The sequence below is a fragment of the Oryctolagus cuniculus genome, chromosome 1, assembly GCF_964237555.1.
Source record: "Oryctolagus cuniculus chromosome 1, mOryCun1.1, whole genome shotgun sequence".
NCBI lineage: Eukaryota > Metazoa > Chordata > Mammalia > Lagomorpha > Leporidae > Oryctolagus > Oryctolagus cuniculus.
Window position 1 is genome coordinate 588707 of NC_091432.1, and position 26916 is coordinate 615622.

A 26916-nucleotide genomic window follows, 5' to 3' on the forward strand; every position below is an offset into this window, starting at 1 on the left:
GGGTCAGGGGGCGAGCAAGGGCAGGGGCCGGGGCTGCAGCTGGGGCTCGGCTCCTCGTGCTGCCCTGGCCCCTGTGGTCGACGAAAACAGAAGCAGACGACTTGGCTCGGGGCCCCGAGAGGCTGTTTACTCTGGGTAGAGGTTCTGGCCCCTCACGGGGCGCCGCAGGCTGCGGTTAGACGGGAAGCCCTGCGTCTGACCGGGCACGGCGCTGAGGGCCCGACGCTCGCCCCGGCACGGCCACACGGGACGCTCCCGCCGGAGAAGGAAGGGAACAGGCGCGGGCCGGCCGGGACGAAGAAACGCTTGCCAGCGGCACCACAGCACTGCCGGAAATCCCGAGGAGTCCACACAAACGCCAGGAGCTGACGGGATGCAAACCCAGCACCTGGGAGCCGAGCGCTTCGCTGTGAGCCGGCCACGGACCCACGGAGCCATGGCTCAGCCGTGCACTCAGTTAGCACCGCTCGGAACGCCAGCCATGGACACACGGAGACGCGGCTCAGCCATGCACCCAGTTAGCACCGCTCGGAACGCCGGCCATGGACACACGGAGACGCGGCTCAGCCGTGCACTCAGTTAGCACCGCTCGGACTCTGACGGTCAGACTCGCAGCCAGCGGCACGCATGTCAAGCCCGAGTGGCGGACACCTAGAACGTTTGTGCAGTAAATCCGAGAGGGGCAGCCAGGCCTCACCATGTCTGTGGCTGGGAGATCCACCAAGGTAAGCTTCCTGCTCTCCCCAAATTGATCTGTAGGTTTAATTCCATTTTTAAAGATTTATTTCATTTATTTGAAAAGCAACGTGACACACACACACACACACACACAGAGGTCTTCCATCCGCTGGTTCACTCCCCAGATGGCTGCAATGGTCGGAGCTGCGCTGATCTGAAGCCAGGAGCCAGGAGCTTCTTCCAGGTCTCCCACGCGGTGCAGGGGCCCAGACACTCGGGCCATCGTCCACTGCCTTCCCAGGCCACAGCAGGGAGCTGGGCTGGAAGCGGAGCAGCCGGGGCTCGAGCTGGGGCCCAGCTGCGCCCCAACAGTGGCCCTGCTTTAACTCATTGTCCTCCAGAGTCAGCGAGACGCCTGTGCAGGCACGGACAGGGTCACTCCACCAATTCTGAGAGAGAAGCGAGAGGAATCCCCTCCCCCAGCGTAGACGCGCCGTGGGGCTCTGCCGCTCTGGCCGCCTCTCTGGAGGGGTGGGCTCTTCCCGAAGGCTCTGGGGCCTGGGGAGGGGTGGGCCTCTGCCGGCTTCTGATGAAGCCTCGGGCTGCGGCGCCCCTGGGGAACAGCAGGGGTGCAGGTGGCAGAGAGCAAACACCAGGGGCTCCCTCAAGAGCTGTGAACCCCAGGTGTTTGTCACCAGCCGGAGGCCACGCCTCCCAGCGCCAACCCATCCAGGCACACACGGCCATGCAGACAGAGCCGGGCAGGCAGAGAAGTGGCGGGAGGGCAACGGAGTGGGAGAGAGCCCAGGGCCAGGGCCACGGCTGGCGGGAGGGGCAGGCGGCTTCAGACGTGGTCCACAGGCCACACCCACCAAGGGCACCCAGACCGCGTGTCTCACATAGAAAGTGGCTCAAACTGGACAATGATATAAACGTAAACTGGAAAAGCACATGGAGGCTGGCACTGTGGCGCAGTGGGCAAGGCCACGGCCTGCAGTGCCGGCTGCTCCGCTTCTGACCCAGCGCAGCAGGCGCAGCGGCCGAGTCTCTGCACGGCGAGGGCTGTGTTTACGCTGGCGGGGCTTGTAGAATTCTGGTCCAGAGACGAACTCTTACGGGGATGCAAGACAGCCGTGCAGGGATGTGGGCCGTAAGTGACCGGGAGCCGTGGATGGTCCGGCTTCTCCGTGTCCCGGGAGCCGTGGGAGGGTCCGGCTTCTCCGTGTCCCGGGAGCCGTGGGAGGGTCCGGCTTCTCCGTGTCCCGGGATCCATGGATGGTCCAGCTTCTCCGTGTCCTGGGATCCATGGATGGTCCAGCTTCTCCGTGTCCCGGGAGCTGTGGGAGGGTCTGGCTTCTCCGTGTCCCGGGAGCTGTGGGAGGGTCCGGCTTCTCTGTGTCCCGGGAGCTGTGGGAGGGTCCGGCTTCTCCGTGTCCCGGGAGCCGTGGAGGGTCCGGCTTCTCTGTGTCCCGGGAGCCGTGGGAGGGTCCGGCTTCTCCGTGTCCCGGGAGCCGTGGGAGGGTCCGGCTTCTCTGTGTCCCGGGAGCCGTGGGAGGGTTCGGCTTCTCTGTGTCCCGGGAGCTGTGGGAGGGTTCGGCTTCAGTGTCCGCGTCCGGGGCTCCAGGTGCCCAGCTCTCTGACGAGAACACTCCCAGGTGAGGGAGTTCCAGAGATGAGCATCTGAGTCGCTAGACGGGGGTGAGAGTCACCCTGACGGTGAGGAGAGGAGGCCCCGGGGGATGCGGGGCACCCTCGGGGACAGCGCTGCTGGCGCTCGGATCCGTGTGGTCCGGGACCGCCTGGGTCCACAAGAATAAAGAGGTGGAGGAGCACGGGGCCGCGGCTGCCGGCTAGGGAAACGGGCGCGAGCCGGGCACGGGCCGGTGGGGGGGCGGAGGCTGAGCCGGGCTGGGGGCCCCTCCCAAGGGGAGGGCGGCCTGCTTGGGGAGGGGCAGGCACCTGTCTCTCTAGCACCCACGTCTGCAAGCTGAACTCACGGCGAGAGCAAACTGAGTCTTGCGGTGCTGAGTGGCCTGGGGTCAGCACTGTCCCGGCTCAGGGTGGGGGGACAGCCGGGCTGCAGCACACAGGCCGTCCAGGAACACACGTGGCTGCCGCCGTGGCCGGGTGCGTGGCCGTGTGCCCTGGGTCCACCCCCGGGGTCTCAGCTCCGTGCTGGGCCTCGGCTGCAGGTCCTCTCTGTGCAGCCTGGAACCCGAGGCGGGAGCGCCCGGCCACGCCTCCTCTGCCCCCAGCCCCGTGGAGCCCCCAGCTTCGCAGCACAGCCAGATTCTTGGAGATGCCCGTCACTGCCGCTGCCGCTGCCGCTGTCTCTTCTTTTTTCCCAGGAACCTCCCATCCTGTCGCAGCCGGAAGCGGTTTCAGCGTGTGCGGTCGGCCGCGTTCCCAGAAGCGAAAGTGCAGCCTGCTGGGACATTCCGGAACATTCCACCACGCGACGCCTGGGTGCTGGGGCCAATTCCTTAGATTTATGCCGGGTTCTGTCTTTCGTGCTGGGGGGGGGGGGCGGGTCCTGGAGACCACAGTCGGGAAGCCCTCGGAGCCACGGCCCGAATTCCGCCCGCGAGCCGCCCCTTCGCGTTGCCCTGGGAAGGAAGGCGGGAGACCAAGTCAGGCCCATCTCGCCCCAAAACTCTCCGAACAGCACAAGCCCAGGTCCACGCCAGCCACTGGTCACTCCTGGAATGGAGGGGCTGTCTCTGGCTTCCAGTTCCCTTGGTCTTCTCGGAAGGATCCTTGGGCTCTGGATCTGCAATCGTCTGCTTGTGTCTGGGTTCAAGTACCCCGGGGCAACCTCCCGCTGCCCACCGAGGGCCGTGGGCGGGACTTAAAACCTGGTGTTCCAGGGGCCAGTGCTGTGGCATACAGGTTAAGCCCCCGCCAGCAGCACCAGCATCCCGAATGGCCCAAGACCCTGGGCCCCTGCACCCACACGGGAGACGCGGAAGAAGCTCCTGGCTCCAGGCTTTGGCCTGGCCCAGCCCCATCCACTGTGGCCATTTGGGGAGTGGACCAGCGGACGGAAAACCCCTCTCTCTCCCCCCTTCTCCCTCCTCCCTCTCTCTCCCCTTTTCCCTCTCCCTCCCTCTCTCTCCCTCTCTCTCCCTCTCTCTCCCTCTCCCTCCCTCTCTCTCCCTCTCTCTCCCTCTCCCTCCCTCTCCCTCCCTCTCTCTCCCTCTCTCTCCCTCTCCCTCCCTCTCTCTCTCTCCCTCTCTCTCTCCCTCCCTCTCCCTCTCCCTCTCTCTCCTTCTCCCTCTCTCCCCCTCTCCCTCTCTCCCTCTCTTTCCCTCTCTCTCCCCCTCTCCCTCTCTCTCCCTCTCTCTCTCCCTCTCTTTCCCTCTCTCTCCCTCCCTCTCTCTCCCTCTCCCTCTCTCCCTCTCCCCTTCTCCCTCTCTCTCCCCCTCTCTCCCCTTCTCCCTCTCTCTCTCTCTCCCTCTCTCTCCCTCTCCCTCCCTCTCCCTCTCTCTCCCTCTCCCTCTCCCCTTCTCCCTCTCTCTCTCTCCCTCCCTCTCTCCCTCCCTCCCTCCTCTCCCTCCCTTCCTCTCTCCCTTTCTCTGTCCCTCTCCCTCCCTCCATCCCTCCCTCTCTCTCTCTCCCTCCCTCCATCTCTCTCTGTCCCTCTCTCTCTCCCTCCCTCCCTCTCCCTCCCTCCCTTCTCCTCTCCCTCCCTCCCCTCTCCTCTCCCCCTCCCTCTCTCCCTTTCTCCCTCCCTCTCCTCTCCCTCCCTCCCTCTCTCCCTTTCTCCCTCCCTCTCCTCTCCCTCTCCTCTCCTCTCCTCTCCTCTCCTCTCCTCTCCTCTCCTCTCCTTCCCTCTCCTCTCCTCTCCCTCCCTCTCTCCTCCCTCCCTCCTCCTCTCTCTCCTCTCCCCCACGCTCTGCGTTTCTCAGAAATAATCTTTAAAGAAGAAGAAACGAAAGCAGTGGGACTCGAGGCCCCCGGGCCCTGTGTGGCCTCCGTGTGGTCCGCGGGGCCCTTTTCTGTGCGGGAGAGGGGCGACCCCACGCGAGGCAGCGAGGGTCCGCTCTCCCGGAATCCGCCCACCTCGTGGGGCAGGACTCGGCCGCTTCAGTTCCCCGAAGGAAAAGGCCTGGGAGGGAGAAAGGCCCGCCCGCCCGCCCGGCGCTCCGGCCGCTTCCCTGCGTCTTCCGAGAAAACAGGGACTCGGAGAAAGACGCTTCTTTTCCTGAATTCAGGTCCCATCGGCGAGCTCCCACGCCTGCTGTGCTGTGACCACAAAAGGGGAAGCCCCCAGAGCGAGAGGCACAGCCCCCGCGGGCCGGCAGGCGGGCAGGTCTCCCAGGCGACCACCGGAAGACGGATGGAGCCCAGGGTCCGCCGGCGCCGTGGGAGCGCCGGAGCGTGGGAGCGTGGGCGCTGGGCCGGGAGCCCGAGGCGGTCCGGGCCAACAAGCATCCGGGCGGGAGTCTGCGTGGGAGACTCCGCTGGGAACGGTGATGCGGAGCCGTGAGCCGGCGCAGGGGCTCCCGGGTGACTGCCAGCTCCGCCCCCGCCCGCCTCCCCTGGGTCAGGCTGAAGCCAGGAGCCCGGGGCCCTGTCCAGGTCTCTGCGGCAGTGGCAGGGCCTCAAGGACTTCGCCACCTCCCACTGCTCTCCCAGGAGCATCAGCAGGGAGCCAGATTGGAAGCAGAGCAGCTGGGACTCGAACCCGCATCCGCGTGGGCAGCGGCACCGCAGGAGCAGCGTAAGCCCTGTGCCACCACGCAGGCCGCACCACGCTCGGGACACACAGCACGCAGTGTCGTCGGGGACATAACTCAGACCCCGGCAGCCAGGGACGTGTCCAGAGCTGCCCCGGGACTGACAGCCCGCTCACCCATGGACACGCGATGTGGGCCTGCGGAGCACCCTGGGGCGCACGTGCCACGTTCCATTGGCTTCAGCACTGCGCCACGTTGGTCATCCCAGACCGAGCCGCACGAGAGCCCCGGTTCTCGCTGGGGGCTCCCCGAGCAGGAGCCGTGCAGGGCGCCCGGAGCCGCTCAGCCACCGCGTGCAGAGATCCGCAATGCTGCTCGTTTATGTTTGACTGACTTACTTGAAAGGCGGAATTACAGGGCGGGGGGGGACAAATAAACAAGAAATCTGCGTGGGAAAGCCCGTGGCTGTGGCCGGCAGAGAAGACGCGGCCACACTCGGGGGTTTGGACAGTGGCTGTGTCGCTCCGGCAGGAGGACGAGTGAAAGCTCTCTCCACCCAACTTCCTGACTGGAATAAACACGAGGCGGACGCCTCTGTACCTTGGGAGCAGGGGCCAAGGACCTGGGCCATCGTCCTCTGCTCTCCCAGGCCATAGCAGGGAGCTGGGTAGGAAGTGGAGCAGCCGGGACTGGAACCTGCGCCCATGTGGGAGCCGGTGCTGTGGCTGGGAGCTTACTCTGCTTTGTCACACCGCCGGCCCCGTCACGTGTTTCAAAAGCATTCTGCACCAGGGGCCGGCACTGGGCGGGGCTGGCACAGCAGCCTCCTGGGGGCCCAGTCGCCCCAGCCCCTCCAGTGCAGATGCGGGAGCAGCGGGCGTGGCTCAGGGGGCTGGGTCCCGGCACCAGCCAGTGACTTCCTGGCCCCCGGCTTCGGCCCCAGCCGAGGGCATTTGGGGAGTGAACAAGCTGACGTGAGTTTGCTTTGGTGCAGAAGATTTGGAGCCAGGCACATGCATTTTCCATGAACTTTTGCCTGGGAATGAACGTTCAATCCCAGGAACTCTGCGTGGACCGCAGGGCGGAGCTGCGAGGCCCCAGCTCTTCCAAACCCGGAAATGCGGCTGTCGGCTTTCTCCTGGCGCCAGCTGTGACACCGTTGGCACAGCACGGGCGTTGGCGTCACGGGTGAGAGGGGATTCCCTTTGCCCTTACAACAGGCAGGTGCAGGGGCCGGCGCTGTGGCTCAGCGGGTTAATCCTCTACCTGTAGTGCTGGCATCCCATATGGGCGCCTGTTCGAGTCCTGGCTGCTCCTCTTCCGGTCCAGCTCTCTGCTGTGGCCTGGGAAAGCAGTGGAGGACGCCCAGGTCCTTGGGCCCCTGCACCTGCGTGGGAGACCTGAGGAAGCTCCTGGCTCCTGGCTTTGGCTCGGCGCAGCTCCGGCCATTGCGGCCATCCGGGGGGTGACCCAGCGGAAGAAAGACCTTTCTGTCTCTTGCTGTCACTGTCTGTAACTCTACCTCCCAAATAAATAAATAAAATAGTTTTAAAAATTCATAAAGAAAATAAATGAAACAGGCAGGTGTCGCCGGCCCGAGGCTGCTGTACCCGGGAAGCGGGCGGGTGGGGCGCCGCGTCCCCCTCCCCGCGGGCGGCTCAGCCCCTGTGGGAGTGGACGCGTCTTCTCTGCAAGCCCCAGGGGGCCGGCCACTGAGAGAAGCAGCGGCTGAGGGTCCCCTGGGGGCTCGGCGGCTCGGCGGGCGCCGGCACTGCCGGTGAGCTCACAGCTTGGCCGGGCTCCACGCAGCCATCGCGCCCGCCTGCCCGGAAGGCCGCTGGGAGGGTCCATGCGCTCTTCCTGCCCACACCTGGGCGGGAGCCGAGCGGGCGAGCCAGCGTCCCCCGAGAGCTCCTTCCCAGACGGGCACCACGTGACCCTGGGCCGCCCACTCGGAGCAGGAGCTGCCCACCGGCTGTGGGGGCCGGAGCCCTTGGCCGCCGCCAGGACAGTGCTGGGGCCCTGCTGAGCAGGGAGGAGTGTCACGGTGAGCAAGCCGGGCCGGCTGGTGGGGGGCCGGGCCATGATGGGGGAGGGCTGTGTCCTGGGCTCCGCTGCCGGCTGGCGGGGCATGGGGTGGGGGCAGGCGGGGTCTGATGCTGTCGGCCCGGTGGCCGTGGGGCTCTCAGCCTCCGCCCTCAGACTGGGGCTGGGCCTCCGGGCGGCCTCCTCCCTCTGACTGGGGCCAGTTCTGGAGGATGGCACAGCTGAGCGGTGGTCTCTGCCCTGGGCCGGCCACCCCTCCTGGCCACGCCCAGCCGCTGACCCTGGATGGTCCGTGGCCCCTCAGTCCTCCCTGACCACGCAGGCAGAGCCACCACGGCCTATACCCTGCCCTTGACCTCCTGGGTTTCCTCCCAGCCCCCTCCTGCCCCCCCTGCCCCTTTCTTCCTCCCCCTTCCGCCTCTTCCTCTTCTTGACAGAGCTGCCCTACGCCCGCTGGGACCCTGTGAGACGCGGCAGCAGCTGAGCCTGGGTGGGCCGGGCCCTCCCGCCCTGGTCCTGAGCCCCGGGTCATTACCGCTCCTGCCTGACAGCTGCCCCTCCCCCAACCCCCCCTCCTTGCCCCCCCCCCCCACGGTTGCCTACATCCCAAGCCCTCCCCAGGGCTCTGACTCTATCCCAGGCTGGGGGGTGGGGAGACCCTCGCAGTGCGGCTCCTTGGAGGCAGGGGGTGAGTGAAGAAGCTGCCCCCACAGAGCAGGGGCCAGGGTCGGAGCCCTAAGGAGGCCTGGGCTGGGGACGCCCCACCCACTGGTTTGGGGCCAGGGGCAGGTGTGGGTGCAGGGGCTGGGCCGGGTCTGGCCTCGGTGGACTTCAGGCCTCCCCAGCCTGGGACCCCGCATCCTGCCCTGCCCATGCCGCACTGCCCTCCAGGGGCTCAGGCCCTGGGCCACGCGCAGAGACAGGAGGAGCCCCTGGTCCCCCGCTGGCCAGTGACCTCACCCTTGGGGACCCCACGGAAGGGCGGGTCCACGCTGGACAGGGCGGGGCTTGGCTCTGCAGCGGCCACCTTGGGGGCTTCCCCTTGCTCAGCTGCTCGCCCCCAGCACCCACCAGGCCCGTCACCGCCCCCCCAGCCAAGCACTGGGATACTGGGGTGGAGCCAGGGCGGTGTCTGCTCTGCCCCCCTCCTCCCAGCCCCTCTCTGGAGACCAGAGGACCCCCCCCCACTGGGCGAGGCGAGGGCCCTGGGCCTCGGCCCCTGGCACAGCCCCAGAGGGAGGAGCTCTGTGCTCAGGGGCACAAGGCGGGGCCAGCCGAGCACAGGTGGTAGGAGGGGCAGGTGGGGGAGCGGCCGCATTTGGCTGCTTCCCTGGCGAGGCTGCCGCAGGGGGCCGGCTCCAGCCGGGGCCCCCGTGGACACCTGGGGCCTCCTTTGCCAGCCTTTGTCCCCTCACAGGTCCTGCCCCCGAGAGCTGACCACCTGGAGGCCTGGGGCAGCGGCCTGTCCACACCTAACGTGGAAGTGACGGTGGCAGGTGAGACAGGCGGAGCCCCCAAGGCCTGGAGAGGGTTGGGGTGAGCCTGGGACAGCAGGGGGATGGGGAGGCCCACACCGCGCAGCCAAGAGGGAGGGTTCGGGAGCGGAGCCCCTGCACTGACCCTCACGTCGGGGTGGGCCTGGAGGAGCTCAGCGTGTCTCAGCGGGCAGCACGGCCTGCCTGGCCCACGTGCCGGCCCTCGTGGCCACTCCGCCCCCTGGACGCGGGTGGGCGTCCCACATGAGGTCCCGGTCCCCTGCCCACACCTCCTGGCACCCTCTGCCTGCCCCTGCCTGCAGGGCCCCACCCCACTGACCGCCTGGGGCCGCAGGTCTTGGGTGGGAGGGAGGCTCAGGTCGGGCTCCGCAGGGACTCTGGCCGGTCCCCAGTCACCCGCCCCGTCCCCTCCGATGAGAGCCCAGCGTCCCTGTGCCCGCAGGGCTGCCGGGAGAGAGCCGAGCGGGCACCCTCAGCCTGCCAGGGCCTGCCCCCGCATCGCTGCGCCGGCCATGGAGCCGCGGGAAGCGGCAGGGCAGGGGGCGCCCGGCCGTGCCCAGGAGGACGTGCCCTTCAACCTGGCCATCCTGTCACTCACTGAGCTCCTGAGCCTGGGCGGGCTACTGGGCAACGGGCTGGTGCTCTGGCTACTGAGCTGCAACGTCTACCGCAACCCCCTGGCCATCTACCTGCTGGACGTGGCCTGCGCCGACCTCATCTTCCTCGCCTGCCACATGGCGGCCGTCGTCCCCGACCTGCTCCGTGGCCAGCTGGACGTCCCGGACTTCGTCCAGACCAGCCTGGCCACCCTCAGGTTCTTCTGCTACATCGTGGGGCTCGGCCTCCTGGCGGCCGTGTGCACCGAGCAGTGCCTGGCCGCCCTCTGCCCGGCCTGGTACCCGTGCCGCCGCCCGCGCCACCTGACCACCTGCGTGTGCGCGCTCACCTGGGCGCTCTGCCTGCTGCTGCACCTGCTGCTCAGCGGCGCCTGCACCCAGTTCTTCGGGGAGCCCAGCCGCCAGCTGTGCCGGACGCTGTGGCTGGTGGCGGCCGCCCTGCTGGCCGCGCTGTGCTGCGCCGTGGGCCTGGCCAGCCTGCTGCTGCTGCTGCGGCTGGAGCGGGGCCCGCCGCGGCCCCAGCCCTGGGGCTTCCCGGCCCTCGTACTCCTCGTCGCCCTCCTCTTCCTCTTCTGTGGCCTGCCCTTCGGCATCTACTGGCTGTGCCGGAACCTGCACTGGCACATCCCCCACTACTTCTACCACTTCAGCTTCCTCACGGCCAGCGTGCACAGCGCGGCCAAACCCGCCGTCTACTTCTGCCTGGGCAGTGCCCGTGGCCGCAGGCTGCGCGAGCCCCTCCGGCTGGTGCTCCAGCGGGCGCTGGGCGATGAGGCCGAGCTGGGAGCCATGAGGGAGACCTCCCGGGGGGGCCTGGTGGAGGCCGCGGCCTGACCGCGGCCTGGGCAACGCGGGAGCAGCTGCCCGCTCGGGGGTGGGGGTGGGGGCGGGGCCGGGGTCAGCGGCACCTCGGGACAGGGCCTTTGCTGGTGACCCGGCCACGTGGCCAGCGGGGTTCCGTCCTCACACCCTGTGGGCAGGTTCCTGGGGCTCCTGGACGGGAGGCCAGGGGGAGGGGCAGGCAGGGCCAGGACCTGGGGCCTCTCCCCAAGGCGCCCCCTCACTCAGCCGCCTCAGGACTGCAGGCACCTCCCCCCCAGACCCATGGCCCTCCATGGAGGCTGGCTTAGGCGTGGGATGATGGGGTGTTTGGAGCCCTCAGTGGCTGCGAGCAGGGACCTGGCTCCTGAGGGGGCTGGGAGCAGAGCCGGCCCTGGTGTGGGGTGGGCCCCAGGCTCATCACTGCAGGAGGGGGGGCCCCTGTGCCTTGAGAAGCAACCAGAACCCCCAGAGCAGCCCCTGGCGGTTTCAAGCGGAGAGGCAGACACGGAGCTCCCCCTGCTGGCTCACGCCCCAAACGCCAGTAGCAGCCAGGGCTGGGCCAGGCTGAAACCAGGAGCCAGGAACCCAGTCCAGGTCTCCCACGTGGGCGGTTAAGCCATCCTAACCGCTGTGCCCGATGCCTGCCCCCACATCAGCCTCCACCACTGGGCCAGGCGCAGCTCCCCCGGGCACGTCCTCCCCGGAGTCGTCTGGTCCACGGCCACCTGGGGCTTCATTCCCCCCGACACCCTGTCGGGATCAGGGGGCAGCCTCCTGGTCACCCGTGGGACAGTGTGGTCACCAAGCCACGTGTCGCGTCTCAGAGCTCGGCTGTGCGTGCGGGGACAGCAGCGCCTCCCCCCACCGAGGAGCAGCACCCCCTTCAGTGGTGGCTCAGAGATGGACTTCTGTGTCCAGGCAGCGCCTTGCCCAGCCTTGGCATCCCAGAGGCTGGGGGGAAGGACTCTTGGGGGACAGAGAGGCCGCGTACAAAGTCCTGCCCACACCCAGTCAGGACGGAGCCCCGACCTTCAGCACCTGGACAGCTCCCCCAGCGTCCCGGGAGTCGGCGGGGGGTGCAGAGCTGCTGAGCGCCCCCCCCCCCCAGCACCTGCTCACACAGGCAGGTGTTCTGAGCTGGCGCCTTGAGCCAGGCAGGCAGCCTACGGGGAGCCCAGCCGGCCGCGGTCATCGTGACACCGCGGGTGAGCATCACCACTTGGCCCTGCCTGTGCCGCCTCACAAGTAAACAGGGAGCAGGGCGGAACCCCGGGAGGCACGCCCAGCCTCCGGTCAGCCCGCGGTCACCGGCCAAGGCCATGGCCAAGGGCACGGGAGGCCTGCACCCGCGGGCGAGAGGTCCGAGCTTCGATCCCTCAGTGTCCCCAGGGGCAGCTGCCTCGGTCTCCATGCCTGCAGGTGGAGAAGGCTCAGCCTGGCCGCCACAGCCTGTCCCTCCGAGGCTGACCAGCGCCCTCGACACCCGTGCCCCCTCCCCGGGCTCCCTGCGTCCCTCTCAGGTCTGGGTCCCGGGGGTGCCTCCCAGCCCCACGCAGCTGGGCTTCCCTCCTCCTGGCACTGCCCGGGCCTGCCGGGCCCTTCCTCTCCACCTCCAACCTCCACCTGGGGAAGCGAGATGAGGGGAGGCGGCCCGACCACGCAGTCTAGTTTCCGCCGCTGGACGTAACGTCCCAGAGAGCAGAACCGGGAGCTCCAAGCTGACTCAGCACCGATGGCCTTTCAGTCGCTCGGCAGGGGTCCCATTTCACAGATGGGAACACGGAGGCTCGCAGGGGCTCAGAAATCGCTCGAGACCACCCCCCTCAGTCTACCCAGACCTCCATGCCAGGAACAACCGGGGGTCAGCTGAGCTCCAGGCCCTGGCCCGGCTTGGATGGCCCTGGCCTGTCCCTTGCCTGTGCCTCCTCTGCACACGGCCCGGCTGCCCCTCCTCTCCCGCCCCAGACCCGGAAGGGCCCCACCCCTGGACCCTCAGCCAGCCTCAGCCCCTGACCTCACCAGGCCGCACCCAAGGTCAGACTGCATGAAGGCTGCCCCTCCCCAGGTCCTTGGGCAAAGCCCCAGGGGCCGAGGGTCAGGACGAGGAGTGCCCACTCTAGGAAGCCCGCTGCCCCGGGGCTGCTCCGGCCTGGACAGTTCCTGGAGACCAGAGCCACCGATCATCCCAGGCCCCACAAGGAGCGAGGCTGCCCACAGCTGGACCTGCAGGGACGGCGGCCTGCGGCCAGGAAGGCCCCCACACCCCACCCCGCTCCCAGTGTGCTGGGGTCAAGCCCGCGAGCCCCTCCCCCGGGTCCTGACCTCACCGTGGGCTGCCCTCCGTCCTGACCTCACGTGGGCCGCCCTCCGTCCTCGGCTGTTGTCAGAGTCTGGAAGACACCACAGCTAGAGCGCACGAGTCCCGTGTTGGCTGTTCCCGTAGAGTTGCGAAATCCCCCGGCTTCCAGACCTGCCCACCTCGGGACAGAAAGCTTCGCTCCTGGGCGCGGGGGTCCCCTGTGGCCCCCCACTCCTCCAACCCCCATGACAGCACAAGGGCGTTTTTCTCCAGACTACCGGATGCCACTAGCAGCACGCTGTGTGTGGGGCCGCGGGCACACGTGTGACACACGTGACGTCACGTCACACGAGCCACTGGTGGGAAGCAGCCCAGCAGAAGCCTTGGCCTGCCGGGGGTGTCAGGACGAAGCAGGCAGCCCGGGGAGCCCCTCAGCCCCTGCCGGCGAGACCCCAACCTCAGAAGGGGGCGGCGGCCTCTCCGGGGACTGGCTGTGCCTTCTGGCTTCTGTATCTGCAGGTTGAGGTCTGGGTCTCCCAGGGTGTACACAGCTCATCGGTGAGCCCCCTCCCCACACCTGGAGGCCCTGCACAGCCCATACCCCCCTCCCCCACGGGACTCACACTCGGGGCCACCACCCCCTGCCCACTTTACCCTGGGCGGGACCCACAAGGGCTCCAGGGCCCAGTGGAGCTTTAGGAGCCGACCAGCCCCGAGCCCACTGACCCTGCCCCGCCCACGGCTTCCCCTGCACACTGCCCACACCGGCCCGGCTTCCTCGGCCTCCTGACCTGTGAGGCCCTGCACGCCGTGGCCGGCCTCTGGCCGTGGAAGCCATGAGTAGAACGAGCGGCCGTCTAAGTCTTTCTCCGCCTTCTCGGGGAGGAGGCAGCTCCTGGGCGCTGGCTCCCTCCCCGCAGGCTTGCGATAGCAGGGCCAGGCCTGGCTGCAGCGGGGAGCAGGCGCTGCCGGCCGCGGGACCGGGGCACCCAAGCCTGCAGGAGACCCGTGTCTCAGTGGCCGCTCAGGGCTGGGGGTTCAACCAGGACGCCTGAAGGCACTCAGACCCCCGCGTCTGCTCAGGCTGCATGCGCGGGCTTGGCCCAGCTGCTTCCGTTTCATGTGCCTTCGTCTCCCGCTCTGCACCTGCTGCCGACAGACCACCCGGGCCGAGCGTCCCCCACGGTCCTGGGGCCGGCATTCCCCCGTGATGGTCAGCAGGGCTGTGCTCGCCCCAGAGCCTCCTGGGGCACCTTGCCGCCCCTCTCAGCTACGCCTGCGTCACCCAGACTTGAGGACGCAAAACCCATCCCAGGAAGGGCACAGTCACCACTCCAAACACTGGGCGTGGCCGTGGGGGCCACCATGACGCCCCCCGACTGGCACCACAGCCATCGGCCGCAGTCATCGTCACCCCCGGGCAGCCGCCTCTCAACACGGTGTCCCCTGCTCACCAGACAGAAGGGAGAGCCCTGCGGGAGGAGCCGAGCCCAGCCTCCCGGGGAAGCCACGGTGGGCGGGCGCTGGGCGTGGGGCAGACCCCAGCCCTGAGCCCAAGGCCCTGCACACAGCGGCAGCACCCAGCCTCCCGTCCTCTCCCTCAGCCCCGCGTCCCTGCCTGACGTGGGCGAGCGCCACAGCGGGCTGACAGGTGCCAGCCACCGACTCGCTTGCTTCCCCGTGATGGCTGCTGCTGTCCTGGGCTGGTTTCTGTGGGGACTCCCAGGTCCTACCCCCGGACTCCCGAGAGAGCATGGCGTCACCAGCCAACCAAAGGCAGGTCGTGGGGCCGCGCTGTGGCGCAGCAGGCAAAGCCGCCGCCTGCAGGGTCAGCATCCCACGTGGGCGCGGGTTCAAGTCCCGGCTGCTCCACTTCCCATGGAGCTTGTGCAGTGGCCTGGGAAAGCAGTGGAGGACGGCCCAGCCTCCTGCACCCACGTGGGAGACCCAGAAGAAGCTCCCGGCTCCTGGCCTCAGCCTGGCCCATTGTGGCCAATTGGGGAGTGAAGCAGCGGATGGAAGACCCCCCCATCACTCTGCCTTTCAAATAAAATAAATAATTCTAAAAGGTGGGGGGGGGGGGCGGCGGCACTGTGGTGCAGTGGGTTGAAGCCCTGGCCTGGGGCTCCGGCCTCCCATGTGGGCGCAGGTTCAAGTCCCGGCTGCTCCTCTTCCCATCCAGCTCTGCTGTGGCCTGGGAAAGCAGTAGAGATGGCCCAGGTCCTTGGGCCCCTGCACCTGTGTGGGAGACCCGGAAGAAGCTCCTGGCTCCTGGCTTCGGATGGGTGCAGCTCGGCCATTGCGGCCATCTGGTGAATGAACCAGCGGATGGAAGACCTCTCTCTCTGTCTCTACCTCTCTCTGTAACTCTTTCAAATAAATAAAATAAAATAAAATAAAAGGCGGGTGGTGAGCACCACTGACCAGCCAGGAGCTGGACACCAGCTGGCCTTCCCGCAGGCCCCCTCTCCAGTCTAGGAGAACCTTCACCCCCACCCTGCGGGGCACCGGCTCCCTGCTCTGCGGCCAAGGCCCACTCCCTCCCTCCCCCACCCCGATGTCGGTGGGCGGGCCCTGTGCGGGGGTCCAGCAGCAGCTGGGAGGGCGGCGCGGAGGAGGCCACGGAGTCACGGGGGCAAAGGCCGGGCACATGAGGCTGGAGCTGGGCAGTGCCTCCACCCACCAGCTGGGGACTGCCGGGGGCGGGGCCACTGCTGCAGCGCCTGGCAGTGACCACGGGAGCCAGGGCCAAGAGCACCTGCTATGCCCAGCACTGGCTGTCCCTGGTGGTCAGTCCAGCAAGAGGGGAAACTGAGGCAGGAAGCTGTGTTCATTCTCTCAAGGCCACACGACCCCAAGCTCTGGGGTCACGCATGTTCCGGGGTCACACGTGTGTGCCCCGGCTGGGAGGTGTGGTCCAGCCCTGGCTGGTCCCACGCACCGGGCACAGGTGGGCACCGGCCACCGCGTGCCGCCGGCAGCTTCCCCTGACTGCTGGCCGGGCAGGGAGGAAGGGGTGGCCCACGCTGGCAGCTGTCTGCCTGAGCTCATGCCTCAGTTCCTGCGAACAGGGCCCCACGCCCTCCCACTTCTCGGGAACTGGCCGGGAGCCCTGTGTCCAGCCCGCTGGGCCCCAGAGGACATGAGGGGATTTAGGGCCAGGGAGGAGCCCGAGCTCTGCTCTCTGCAGCCCCTGGCACGCAGCGAGAGTCCAGCGGCTCTGCTCAGAGGAGGCCGGCAGAGCCTGGGCGATCCGCGGGCAGCCACGGGCAGCACTGCCCCCACGCGCTCCCACCTGCTCCCCGGGTAAGGGACCGGCGCCACCCGGCTCCCTCTCAGATCTCCTGCAGGGCGGGGGCTGGGCGGGAGTGCACGGCGGGTGCCCTCCCACAAGGCCCCCCGCCGTAGGGTCCCCAGCGCTGGCCTCTGAGGATGGCAGGGAGTCTGGGCGTCTCCGTCTGTGGACCCCGGGAAACCAAGGCCCAGGGAGGGGAGGTCCCGGCTCCCAGGTGCCCAGGGTCTCACCCGGACAGCGCCCGCGGCGTCACCACACCCCCAGCCCACGCCCGGGAGACAGCACAGTCCAGGGGCCGGGGGGCTGGGAAGGGAGGGGGTGCAGCTGCCTGGAGGTGGGGCGGGGGCCAGCCCAGGCACAGGTGGGCCTCAGCTGCACCCCGGGCACCCTCTGGCCGTTCTCTGCCGTTCTCGTCCCTCTGCAAGCTTCTCCAGCCCCCTGGCCTCTCTGACTCCCCCCACCCTGCTCTCATCTGCTCCTCTCTCTCCCCCCACTCTCATCCTGTCTGCCTCTCTCTCTCTCTCTCTGCCTCTCCTGTTGCTTTCCTGCTTTATACCCCTGCCCAAGGCCTGGGTCCTGATGCCCCCTAGGCCAGTGGGGTCCGGTTGGAGGTGGCAGAGGGGGAGGGGCTGCCCTGAGGCCTCAGCCATGACCCCATCCGGCTCCACGACTCCTGCACTCTGAGGGCCCCGGGAGGCACGGGCTGACCCAGGCAGGTGCGTCCCCGGGGGTCCCGCGGCGTCCGGCCAGAAGCAGACGCGTGTGTCCACGTCTCCCAGGGCCCCGCCCCCACCTCCACGTCCTCCCTCCCTCCCTCCTCCTCCTGAGGCCCCCGGCCCCCGCCCAGCACAGACGGAGGGCTCTGGGGGCCATCCCTGGGGTGGGGGCCTCAGTGGAGTGTGGCCCAGAGGAAAGAGGGCCCGCAGGGCTGGGAGGGGTCCCGGGGCCGCACCCCCTGAGCCACGGCGTCCGCCTCTGTCCAGGGTCCCGCCAGGATGCTCGGGCTGCCCGGCATCTGGAGGACTGTGCACGCTGTGCTCTTCTACCTGACGCTGGCCGTCGGCCTGGGCGGGCTGCTGGGCCACGCGCCGGTGCTCTGGCACCTCGGCTGCCGCGCCCGGAAGGGCCCCTTCAACCTGTACCTGCTGCACCTGGCCGCCGCCGACGCCCTCTTCCTGGCCTGCCAGGTGGGCTTCTCCGTGGCCCAGGCCGCGCTGGGCTCCGCCCAGGACCCGCTCCACTTTGCGGTCACCTTCCTGTGGTTCGCGGCCGGGCTCTGGCTGCTGGCCACCTTCGCCGCCGAGCGCTGTCTCTCCGACATCCTCCCCGGCTGCTACGCGCGCTGCCGCCCCCGGCACACCACGGCCGTGCTCTGCGCCCTGGTCTGGGCCCTGACCCTGCCGGCCGTGCTGCTGCCTGCCGAAGCCTGTGGCCTGCTGGGCCGCCGGCCGCGCCCCCTGGCCTGCCTGCGCCTCCACGCAGCCAGCATCGCCTGGCTGGTGGCGCTGGCCGGCGTGGCCTGCGGGGCGGGCCTCGCCCTCTTCCTCTGGGTGGCCTGCTGCTCCCGGCGCCCGCGGCCCCGGTTCTACGGCGTCCTGCTGGCCTCCGTGCTGCCGCTGCCCTTCTGCGGCCTGCCCTTCGTCCTGTACTGGAGCCTGCGGCCGCTCCTGGACTTCCTGCTGCCCGTGTTCCCGCCACTGGCCGCGCTCCTGGCCTGCATCAGCAGCAGCTCCCGGCCGCTGGTGTACTTCGTGGTGGGCCGGCAGCCCGGGAAGCGGGAGCCGCTGCAGGCGGTTCTGCAGAGGGCCCTGGAGGAGGCAGCCACACTGGACGTCGGGGGGCTGTCCCTACCCATGGGCCGGGTGTAGAGGGCACCGGGCATCCTCCTCCCCCCACCCCACTCCCAGAGGCCCACAGGAGGCAGCTGCCCCCGCCCACCCTGGCCCGGGCACTTCCTGGGCTGTGAGGGACCCTGCCCACTGCCTAGCTCTCACCCTGGACCCAGGCAGGGCTGTGTCCAGGCCCAGATCTGGCCGGGCCTCCCCCTGCCCCCACTCTGAGCCCAGAGAGGCGGAGCAGGTGCCAGGCAGAAGCTGGGGCATCTGGGGGAGGGCAGGGGTATGGGCCCCGTGGCGGGCACAGCCCCCTCCCCATCTGCCTCTCTGTCTCCCACCCAGGGTCCCTGATGGGGCCTGAACACACTGGAGCCCAGCTGGGGGTCCCTGGCGGGGCGCTCAGACCCCACACCCCGAATCTTCCCCAGAAGAGTCCTGGTTGAGCTGTTTGTCTCTCACTCACCCACACGTCCCCCAAAACCTCAGCGGTCAGGATGACCCCCCACCTCCCCCTCCTGCTTCCCATGGTGACCGCACCTGACCCTACCTGACCCAGGGCCACCTTCCCCACCTGCAAGCATCGAGGCTGCGGCTTGTGCCACCAGGAGAGGCCACCAGATGGCGCCACTCTGCCACAAAACAGCCTGGCTAATCAGCACCTGTCCGGCCTCACCTGGGGCGGCCCCGCCCGGCCCGGCCCAGCCAGCTTTGGAAGGGGGCGGGGGACAGAGTAAGGGAGGGACACGGAAGCCAAGCCTTGCGGCTTCCCAAGCACCAATCACTGTGCATTCTCTGACGATTCTGTAAAAATACTTCCCAATCATTAAAACTTCAAGCCCTGCAGAAAATATGGAAACGAGAAATCCCTGGAGTTTCTCCCACTCAGAGGGAGTCGTTTGGACACAGAGGGATGCAGGACCCCACCCCCCAAATGCAGCCGCTCTAGGAGCTGGGGAACCCGTGGCACTGGCCTCTGACACCTGCCCACGGCCTGCTGAACAAGGCCGTGCTGGGTCCCTGAGAACGGCCGCGTGCCGCTCAGTGTGACAGCTCACAGGTGGGAGACACAGGCCACACCTCCCTCTGCCCCTCTCCTCCCTAGGCTGTGCCCTAGCACCTGGGGCACCCAGCAGGGAGGTCGGCGCCGGGAGGCTGGGCTCTGGGGGCTGGGCGGGGCAGGAGTCGTCCATCCCACAAGGGGCTGCATAGGTGAGACAGCGTCTGTCTGAGCCAGCAAGGACCGGGATCTGGGGCTCATGATAAACAGCCCAGTTCAGACAGAAGGGAGCGCAGGGCCTCTGCCCGTGAACCCCTGCTGTGCTGTGAGGGCAGCGGCCTGAGCTGAGACGGGGCTGGCCTGTGTCCAGGCAGACAGGGGAGGGACCTGGCTGCAGCCCGGCGGGGCTGAGTGCCCTCTGGGATGTCCCTTACCTGCCCAGAGCCCAGTTCTGAGAGAGGAGGCAGGGAAGGTCTCCTTGCCAGGGGCCAGGGAGCCAGGCCGCAGCTCAGGGCTGCCCGCGCTAGCCAAGGCCGACACGCCGCCCGCCTGGCCTTGGCAGCCCCTCCGCACTGCCTGCTGGCGACTGTCCTCGGCACCATCTGCCCAGACGCTGAGGGGCGTCCCTGCGGCCGTCTCTGCTGCCTGGGAGCCCAGACGCCTCCTGCCAGCGGCTTAGCGCTCTCAGTGCCCCATGGCGCACCTGCCCCGCCCAGTACTCGCGCTGACCCCTGGGCCTGGAGCAGCCGCCCTCGCCCTGCGGCCCAGGCTCAGGCTTCACCCGCTCGCTCCCGGCTCAGCGCGCTTGTCGCTCGTGGACAGGCTGAGCTGCGTAAGGGCCGGGAGCTCGGCCTGGCCACTGCCGTCTCCCAGGACTGGCCAGGAGAGGCTTGGCACGTGCTTGTCAAATGGATGGGCGGGGCACGGGGGGTGGACGGGCGGACGGACGGGTGGGTGGTTGATTGAATAAAGCAAGTGACAAACGACTAAATGTTAAACCGACAACGTGGCACAGCAGGATGGAATCAGACCAGCCGGGTCCCGGGTTCTAGAAACTTCCCAGCAGCCCACGTCCTGACCGCCGATGTCAGATGAGCTCGCAGTGGAGTTCAGCCACCTCAGGCCCCGCCCCTGCCTTGGCTGCACCCCCCCACCCCCACCCCCCGGTCAGCAAACACCATTGAGCCAATTCCATGCCGTGCCCAGGCTTGGTGTTCCACACACGGCCCTGCCACAGCCTGGTCCCGACCCCCAGGGCCCTGCATCAGTGGCGTCTGTGGAAGGACAGACGGGTGAGCCCAGGCCACAGGAGGAAAGCACACAGGGGCGGGAAGGGGGGCGCAGGGCTCTGCCGCTGGCCCCACGGGTCCTGGACGATGCTGCTGCCGCCCTGACCCCAGCGGTGCCCCCTTCCTAGCACCAAGGGTCCCAGCACCTGGGACAGCCCAGCCAGGGCCTTGTGCCCCCACTTCCTGGAGGAGGCGGTGGGGCCGAGAGGGCAGGAGCCGCCTCCAGCAGGTGAGGTGGGTGTGAGGGTGGCCTGGAGGGAGAAGGGAAGGGTGAGGGAGACAGGCGGAGTGGGGGGAACCAGGAAGTGTTGATGGCTGGGGGGGGGGCTCCTGAGGAGCACGGGGCTGGGGTCAGACCCAGCACAGGCACCGCTGGGCTGGCCGAGCCGAGCCGAGAGCGGGCAGCAGCTCCCACAGCAAGGGTGCTGTGGGAAGGTCGCGGGGGTCGGGGGAGCTGAGGGGGTCTCGGTGCGGAGCCAGGGTTTGGTGGAACAGGGTCAGCTAGGAAAGGAGGGGCCGGGGGGGGGCTCCTGCTGAGAGCGCAAGGTGGGGGGAGGGGCCCCAGGAGGTCGCCCCGGGCTGGGGGCCCAAGGACAAACCCCAGCAGGGCTCTGGGCACACTCCCTGCAGAGTCTCCTCTCCCGGCACGCGCCGCGGCTGCCGCCTCCGCCCTGGTCCCCTGCGTCCCACACTCTTCTGCTTCTTCCTCCCTGGTCCACTCTGCAGCCTGCTGGGCCTCCCCACAGGTCCACGCCACCCCGCGATCACCCCAGACGCCCTGCCTGCCGGCGCTTCCGCCTCCTGCCTCACCTGCACCTGCCCTGTCCTCCCGCCCGCCTGGCCCCTCTCCCTGGAGGCCCCGGGCACTGCTGTGAGTCACAGGCAGGTGTCGGTTTAGTGGGTCAGCCACCTGATGTCACTCCTGGTGTCAGCTTCCGCCCCGCACCCCACCCCGGCGCGGTCATCGTGCGCTATCCTACCGGACATTCCCCAGTCGAGCTGCACCTGTGTGCTGAGAGGCCTGGGTGCGTCCTGGTCGGGTGTGGCCCCCGAGGTGCTGCCTCCTGCTCTGTCCCTGGAGGTCTGCGGACACCTGTCACCGCGCCCCCGGGCCGGCCGGCTGGGTCTCGAGCAAACACAAGGTCTGCAGCTTCGCACGCAGGGGCCACACAGATTCTGCTCAGGCCTGCGTCGGCTCCAGCAAGTCCTGTTGCCCAGGGAGGCCTCCACCCGTCCAGATTCGAATCCGCCCCCATGAAGACAGCACAGGACCTGCCCCCCCATGAAGACAGCACAGGACCTGCCCGTCTGTGTGCGTCTCTAGTCCAGGGAACGCGCTTGCTCTCCCTCACTCTCTATCAGCTTTTATCATCTTTCCAGAGAACCAACGTTTTTATTTTGCTGGTGTTTCTGGTGTGCCTCTGTTTCATTTCTGTTTACTATCTTTTTTTATTTTTTTAAAGATTTATTTACTTATTTGAAAGACAGAGAGAGAGAGAGCGAGCGAGCGGGGTCTTCCATTTGCTGGTTCACTCCCCAGATGACTACAACGGCCGGAGCTGTGCTGATCCAAAGCCAGGAGCTTCTCCCGGGTCCCCCACGCGGTGCAGGGGCCCAAGGACTTGGGCGTCCTCCACTGCTTTCCCAGGCCACAGCAGCAAGCTGGATCGGAAGTGGAGCAGCCAGGACTCAAACCAGCGCCCTGACCGGGACTAGAACACGGGGTGCCGGCGCCGCAAGGCAGAGGATTAGCCTAGTCAGCCGCGGTGCCGGCCAGATAGGAGTTTTTCTATTTACACCCAAGAAGTCCCCTTTGTTCCAAGAGGAGCAGAGGTGTGAAGACAAAGATCCATCTCCTTAAAACCCCCAGCCGCAACCGGACTGCGCGTGCAGCCCTCTGCCTCTGCTGAGCCGCCCGCCTGGCCTGCCGAGATGTGTTCTCTCCACTCAACCGTGTAACCTCGCTCTCCCCATTTGAGCGACTGGGCGCTCTCTCTCAGGTTCTGTCTGGAGAAGTGCCCATCCATCCTTACGGATGTCCCTTCTCTAATAAACCTTGCTATTTTACCTCCCGCTACTCTCTGTCTCACGCCTGAATTCTTTCTTGTGTGAAGACAAGAACCCTGCCATATACTGGTAACAGAATGAGAAAGAGAGAGACAGAGAGACAGAGAGGGAGAGAAAGGGAGGGAGAGAGAGAGAGAGAGAGGGAGGGAGAGAGAGAGAGGGAAAGAGAGAGAGGGAGGGAGAGAGAGGGAGGGAGAGAGAGGGAGGGAGAGAGAGACAGAAAGGGAGGGAGAGAGAGAGAGAGAGAGGGAGAGAGGGAGAGAGAGAGAGAGAGAGGGAGGGAGAGAGAGAGAGGGAGAGAGAGAGAGGGAGGGAGAGAGACAGAAAGGGAGGGAGAGAGAGAGGGAGAGAGAGAGAGAGGGAGAGAGAGAGGGAGGGGGAGAGAGAGAGGGAGAGAGAGAGGGAGAGAGAGAGAGGGAGAGGGAGAGAGGGAGAGGGAGAGAGAGAGGGTCCTGGGACCCCGCAGACGTGGGTGACGGGAGGGACGTGCCCTAGTGAGCTGACACCCCAGGCCCACCCAGCCGATCACGCACGCGGGGGTGATCTGGTGACGGGGGGTTGCCGGTGTCCCCTCCGAGGATGACCCCGTGGCATCTGCGAGGTCCTGTGAGTCTCAGGGGTCCCCGCAGGGAGTGGGTGGGAAGAGGCAGGGCCAGCTGGCTGGCGTGGGGGGCGGCGGAGGAAGCGGCTGGGGCCTGGGAGTCCATCCGCGGGTGCCGGACTTCTGTGGCCCCGCCCTCCGCCGCCCTCCCAGAGCTCAGGTGAGTCTGGCGTGGCCACTTCTCGTTGGTCGTGGGACTGTGCGGCCGAAGCACTGACCGAGGGCTGGTGGGGCGGGGAGGGTCCCGTGCACCCGGCCCCTGAGTTGGGAGAAGCAAGCCCAGCAGTGCCGGGGAAAGCAGGGGAGGTGGGCTCCCCTGTGGGTGAGACCACGGCCCTGTCTGCCCCGGCGCAGCCCCAGCCCGACGGACCAGGTCAGGACCCCTGCAGGCGGACCCGCACCTGGGCCAATGCTCAGAGCCCGGCAGCATCGAGGGAGGTGCCCCCCCGACAAGTGGAGAGCTTGGAGCCCCACCCCCACCCCAGGCCAAGGGCCCTGGCCCAGACACACTCGCGGGCCCTGCGGCTGGGCAGCAGGTGGCTGCCTAATGGCCTGGAAGAGGCCCCCGCAGGACGAGGGGAGGCGGCTGCCCAGACACCAGGCCCCGTCTGCCACAGACGCCAGGGAGCCGGGCACACAGATGGCGCTGGCAGCTCCTCTCATTAGCGCCTCGTTAGGAGGCTGCGGCTCAGCACAGGGGGTGGAACCTGGCCGGGGCCTCTCACACCAGCAACACCACCGTGCTGCCCCAGCTCCGACCAGCCCCGGGGGGGCGGGGCAGCTGGGGGCAGCTGAGCTGCTGGCAGGAGAGTGAGCTGTGGCCGGGGCGGGGGGCTGGGCAGAGACCTGGAGCGGGAAGGGAGGCTTCCAAGGTTAAAGTCCCCCTGCTGTGGGGCTGAGGGAGGGGACCACTTAGGGCTCCAGGAGCCCAGGGGGCCACTTCTGTTGTGAGAGTGTGCTCACCACCATGTCACCACGGTCACCACGGTCACACCCACTTCTGTTGTGAGTGTGTGCTCACCATCACCATGTCACCACGGTCACCACAGTCACACCCACTTCTGTTGTGAGAGTGTGTGCTCACCACCACCATGTCACCACGGTCACCACGGTCACACCCACTTCTGTTGTGAGAGTGTGCTCACCATCACCATGTCACCATGGTCAGCTGTGAGAGTGTGTGCTCACCGCCACTGTCACCACGGTCACCATGGTCACCACAGTCACACCCACTTCTGTTGTGAGAGTGTGTGCTCACCACCACCATGTCACCACGGTCACCACAGTCACACCCACTTCTGTTGTGAGAGCGTGTGCTCACCGCCACTGTCACCACGGTCACCACGGTCAGCATCGTCATCACTACCACCCCACACTCATCACCATCACCACCGTCACCATCTTCATCCTCACCCTCATCACCATCATTGTCCTCCTCACCGTCACTGTCACCACCACCATCACCATCACCATCACCATCACTCCTCCTCCAGGAATCCCCACCTCCCTGCAAAGGACGAAGGGAGAAAGGAGGAAGAGCCCCCTCCCCCTTCCTCCCTCCTCCCCTTTTCTCACCCCCCCCCCGTTCTCCGCCTGTCCCCGCCCACCTGCAAGAACTCCAGCCCTCCCTGGCCCCAGTCTCCAGGCCCCACCAGGACCCAGCCTCCTGGGCAGGTGTGCCCACCTGTCTCCAACCTCAGGGGAGCAGGGGTCAGCGGCCATGTTTCCAACCCGGAGCTCCCGGCACTGGACACACCTGCCAGGTGGGCCGTCGTGGCAGGGGGGCGTCAAACTCCTGGGAAGCTGGAGCCTGCCGTGGCCGCCTAAGCCTGGCACCTGTCCTTCCTGTGGGCCAGACCGGCAGGTTTCCCTGCTCCTCGAGAAGTACGGGCATCCTCGGTGCCCACCACAGCCCTGAGAGGACTGCGTGGGACCAGCTCCCCACGTAGCGGGAGGGGCAGCCAGGTGGTCCCTGTGAGCTGGGAAGACCCCGTGTGCTCTCGTCCAGGGGGCAGGGGTCCGAGCCCCCTGCCCTCAGACCTGCCTGGACCTCTCGGGCCTCTCCGGCCTTCTCATTTCCATATCTGAGAGTGGACCCCGGTCCACTTTGGGGCCCCCTCTGGCAAACGCTGGTAGCCCCAGCAGAATGTTCTAGAATGCCAAGACCTGGGATGAACAAGGAAGACGGCCCCAGGGTGGGTGTCACACCCCCATACCACTCACCTGGCCCCCCACAGACCACCTGAGACCCCACAGACCACCTGAGCCCCTCCCAGAGCACCTGAGCCCCCCACAGACCACCTGAGCCCCCCACAGACCACTTGAGCCCCCACTGACCACTTGAGCCCCCCCAAGACCACTTGAGTCTCCCACAGAGCATCTGAGCCCCCACAGACCACCTGAGCCCCCACTGACCACCTGAGCCCCCCAAGACCACTTGAGCCCCCCACAGACCACCTGAGCCCCCACTGACCACCTGAGCCCCCCACAGACCACCTGAGCTCCCCACAGACCACTTGAGCCCCCACTGACCACCTGAGCCCCCCACAGACCACCTGAGCCCCCACTGACCACTTGAGCCCCCACAGACCACCTGAGCCCCCACTGACCACCTGAGCCCCCCACAGACCACCTGAGCCCCCCACAGACCACTTGAGCCCCCACTGACCACTTGAGCCCCCACTGACCACCTGAGCCCCCCACAGACCACTTGAGCCCCCACTGACCACTTGAGCCCCCACAGACCACCTGAGCCCCCACTGACCACCTGAGCCCCCCACAGACCACCTGAGCCCCCACTGACCACCTGAGCCCCCCACAGACCACCTGAGCTCCCCACAGACCACTTGAGCCCCCCACAGACCACCTGAGCTCCCCACAGACCACTTGAGCCCCCACTGACCACCTGAGCCCCCCACAGACCACCTGAGCCCCCCACTGACCACCTGAGCCCCCCACAGACCACCTGAGCTCCCCACAGACCACTTGAGCCCCCACTGACCACCTGAGCCCCCCAAAGACCACCTGAGCCCCCACTGACCACCTGAGCCCCCACAAACCCCTTGAGCCCCCCACAGAGCACCTGAGCCTCCACAGAGTACCTGAGCCCCCCACAGACTACCTGAGCCCCCCACAGATCCCCTGAGCCCCCCCTCCCCCAGAGACCCGGGAGCCGGGAGCCTCGCAGACTCAGCGCCCACAGCTGCAAGGCAGGGAGCAGGATGCCCTCCCCCAACTCCTGTGAGGGTCAGGTGAGGCCAGGGTGGGGGTGGGCAGGACAGGGTGGCCACCCAGGCCGCCCCTCCAAGCCCCTCCCAGGCTCAGGGTGCTGCGGTCCGTGCCTGGGTGGTGGGCAGGTGGCAGAGCTGAGGGGAGGCTGGCCAAGGGTGCACCTGCTGCAGAGGGCACCGCTCGCACTTCCAGGTGTGGGGGCACAGAGACCATCTGCCCAAATGAGCCCACACCGCACCCCCACAGGGTCCCCGAGCAGTGTCCTGGGCTGGGTGTGGCCCCGGAAGGGGCTGGGGAACGACCCAGAACGCAGGAAGCTGTGCCCGCCGCCTGCTGTGTGGCGCCAGGCTGTCCCCCACCCTCTCCGCGCCTCACCTCTCCCCAGGAGAGAGGCCGCAGGAGGTGAGGGGGGCCGCGCCTGTGCTCCGGACCAGCCCCTGCTGTCTGCCCCGGACGGCGGCTGCTCGGCAGTGTTAGGTAACAGCCCAGCCTGCTCAGCTCCGAGCCACGGCTGCGGCTGAGCCGGGTCTGCAGGGTGCCTGGCAGGCACCTGCGGGCAGCTGGGGGGCCGTGCCCGAGGGGCCCTGGGGGTGCAGCAGGGATGCAGGTCTGAGACCCCAAGTGCTGCCGGGACCTGCAGCGCCTCCCACCCTGGCGGGGCGGCAGTCGTGGCACAATCCCAAGTTGGCTGCCTGTGGCCAGACTCACGTCCCCGTCCCTGTCTGGAGCAGCCCGGGACGGCGGCAGGTTCCCCCCACCCCCGCCAGGACGAGCCTCCGCTGGGGGCCCTGCCATTGGCCGGGCGCACTGGGTCGGCACAGCCCACGGGACCGCAGAGCTGAGCGCGGAGGCGCAGCGCGGACCAGCCCAGCCCGGAGGAGGACCCTAGCCGGCAGGCTCATGCCGTGCTGCTCGGTGAGTGCCGGCCTTGCGCCTGTCTGCTGGGGAGGGGCCACCCTGCGGG

The 26916-nt window shown here is 67.9% G+C and overlaps 2 protein-coding genes across 3 annotated transcripts; both read left to right on the plus strand.

Annotated features, from left to right (window-relative positions):
* The first annotated feature begins 7151 nt into the window (after positions 1–7151).
* MRGPRE (MAS related GPR family member E) lies at positions 7152–15038 on the plus strand. Of its 2 annotated transcripts, XM_070057262.1 has the most exons (3): positions 7152–7404; positions 8821–8899; positions 9342–15038. In XM_070057262.1, the coding sequence occupies exon 3, from the start codon at positions 9412–9414 to the stop codon at positions 10348–10350; it is 939 nt and encodes a 312-aa protein (XP_069913363.1). In that variant the 5' UTR covers positions 7152–7404; positions 8821–8899; positions 9342–9411; the 3' UTR covers positions 10351–15038. The 2 variants fall into 2 exon arrangements, with proteins under 2 accessions (XP_069913363.1, XP_069913325.1); XM_070057224.1 differs by having other exon boundaries at positions 8821–15038.
* A 551-nt stretch (positions 15039–15589) lies between these two features.
* MRGPRG (MAS related GPR family member G) lies at positions 15590–19734 on the plus strand. The gene is made up of 2 exons (XM_070063504.1): positions 15590–15943; positions 16916–19734. Exon 2 carries the CDS (start codon positions 16928–16930, stop codon positions 17798–17800), a length of 873 nt encoding a protein of 290 aa, XP_069919605.1. The 5' UTR covers positions 15590–15943; positions 16916–16927; the 3' UTR covers positions 17801–19734.
* The last annotated feature ends 7182 nt before the right edge of the window (positions 19735–26916 follow it).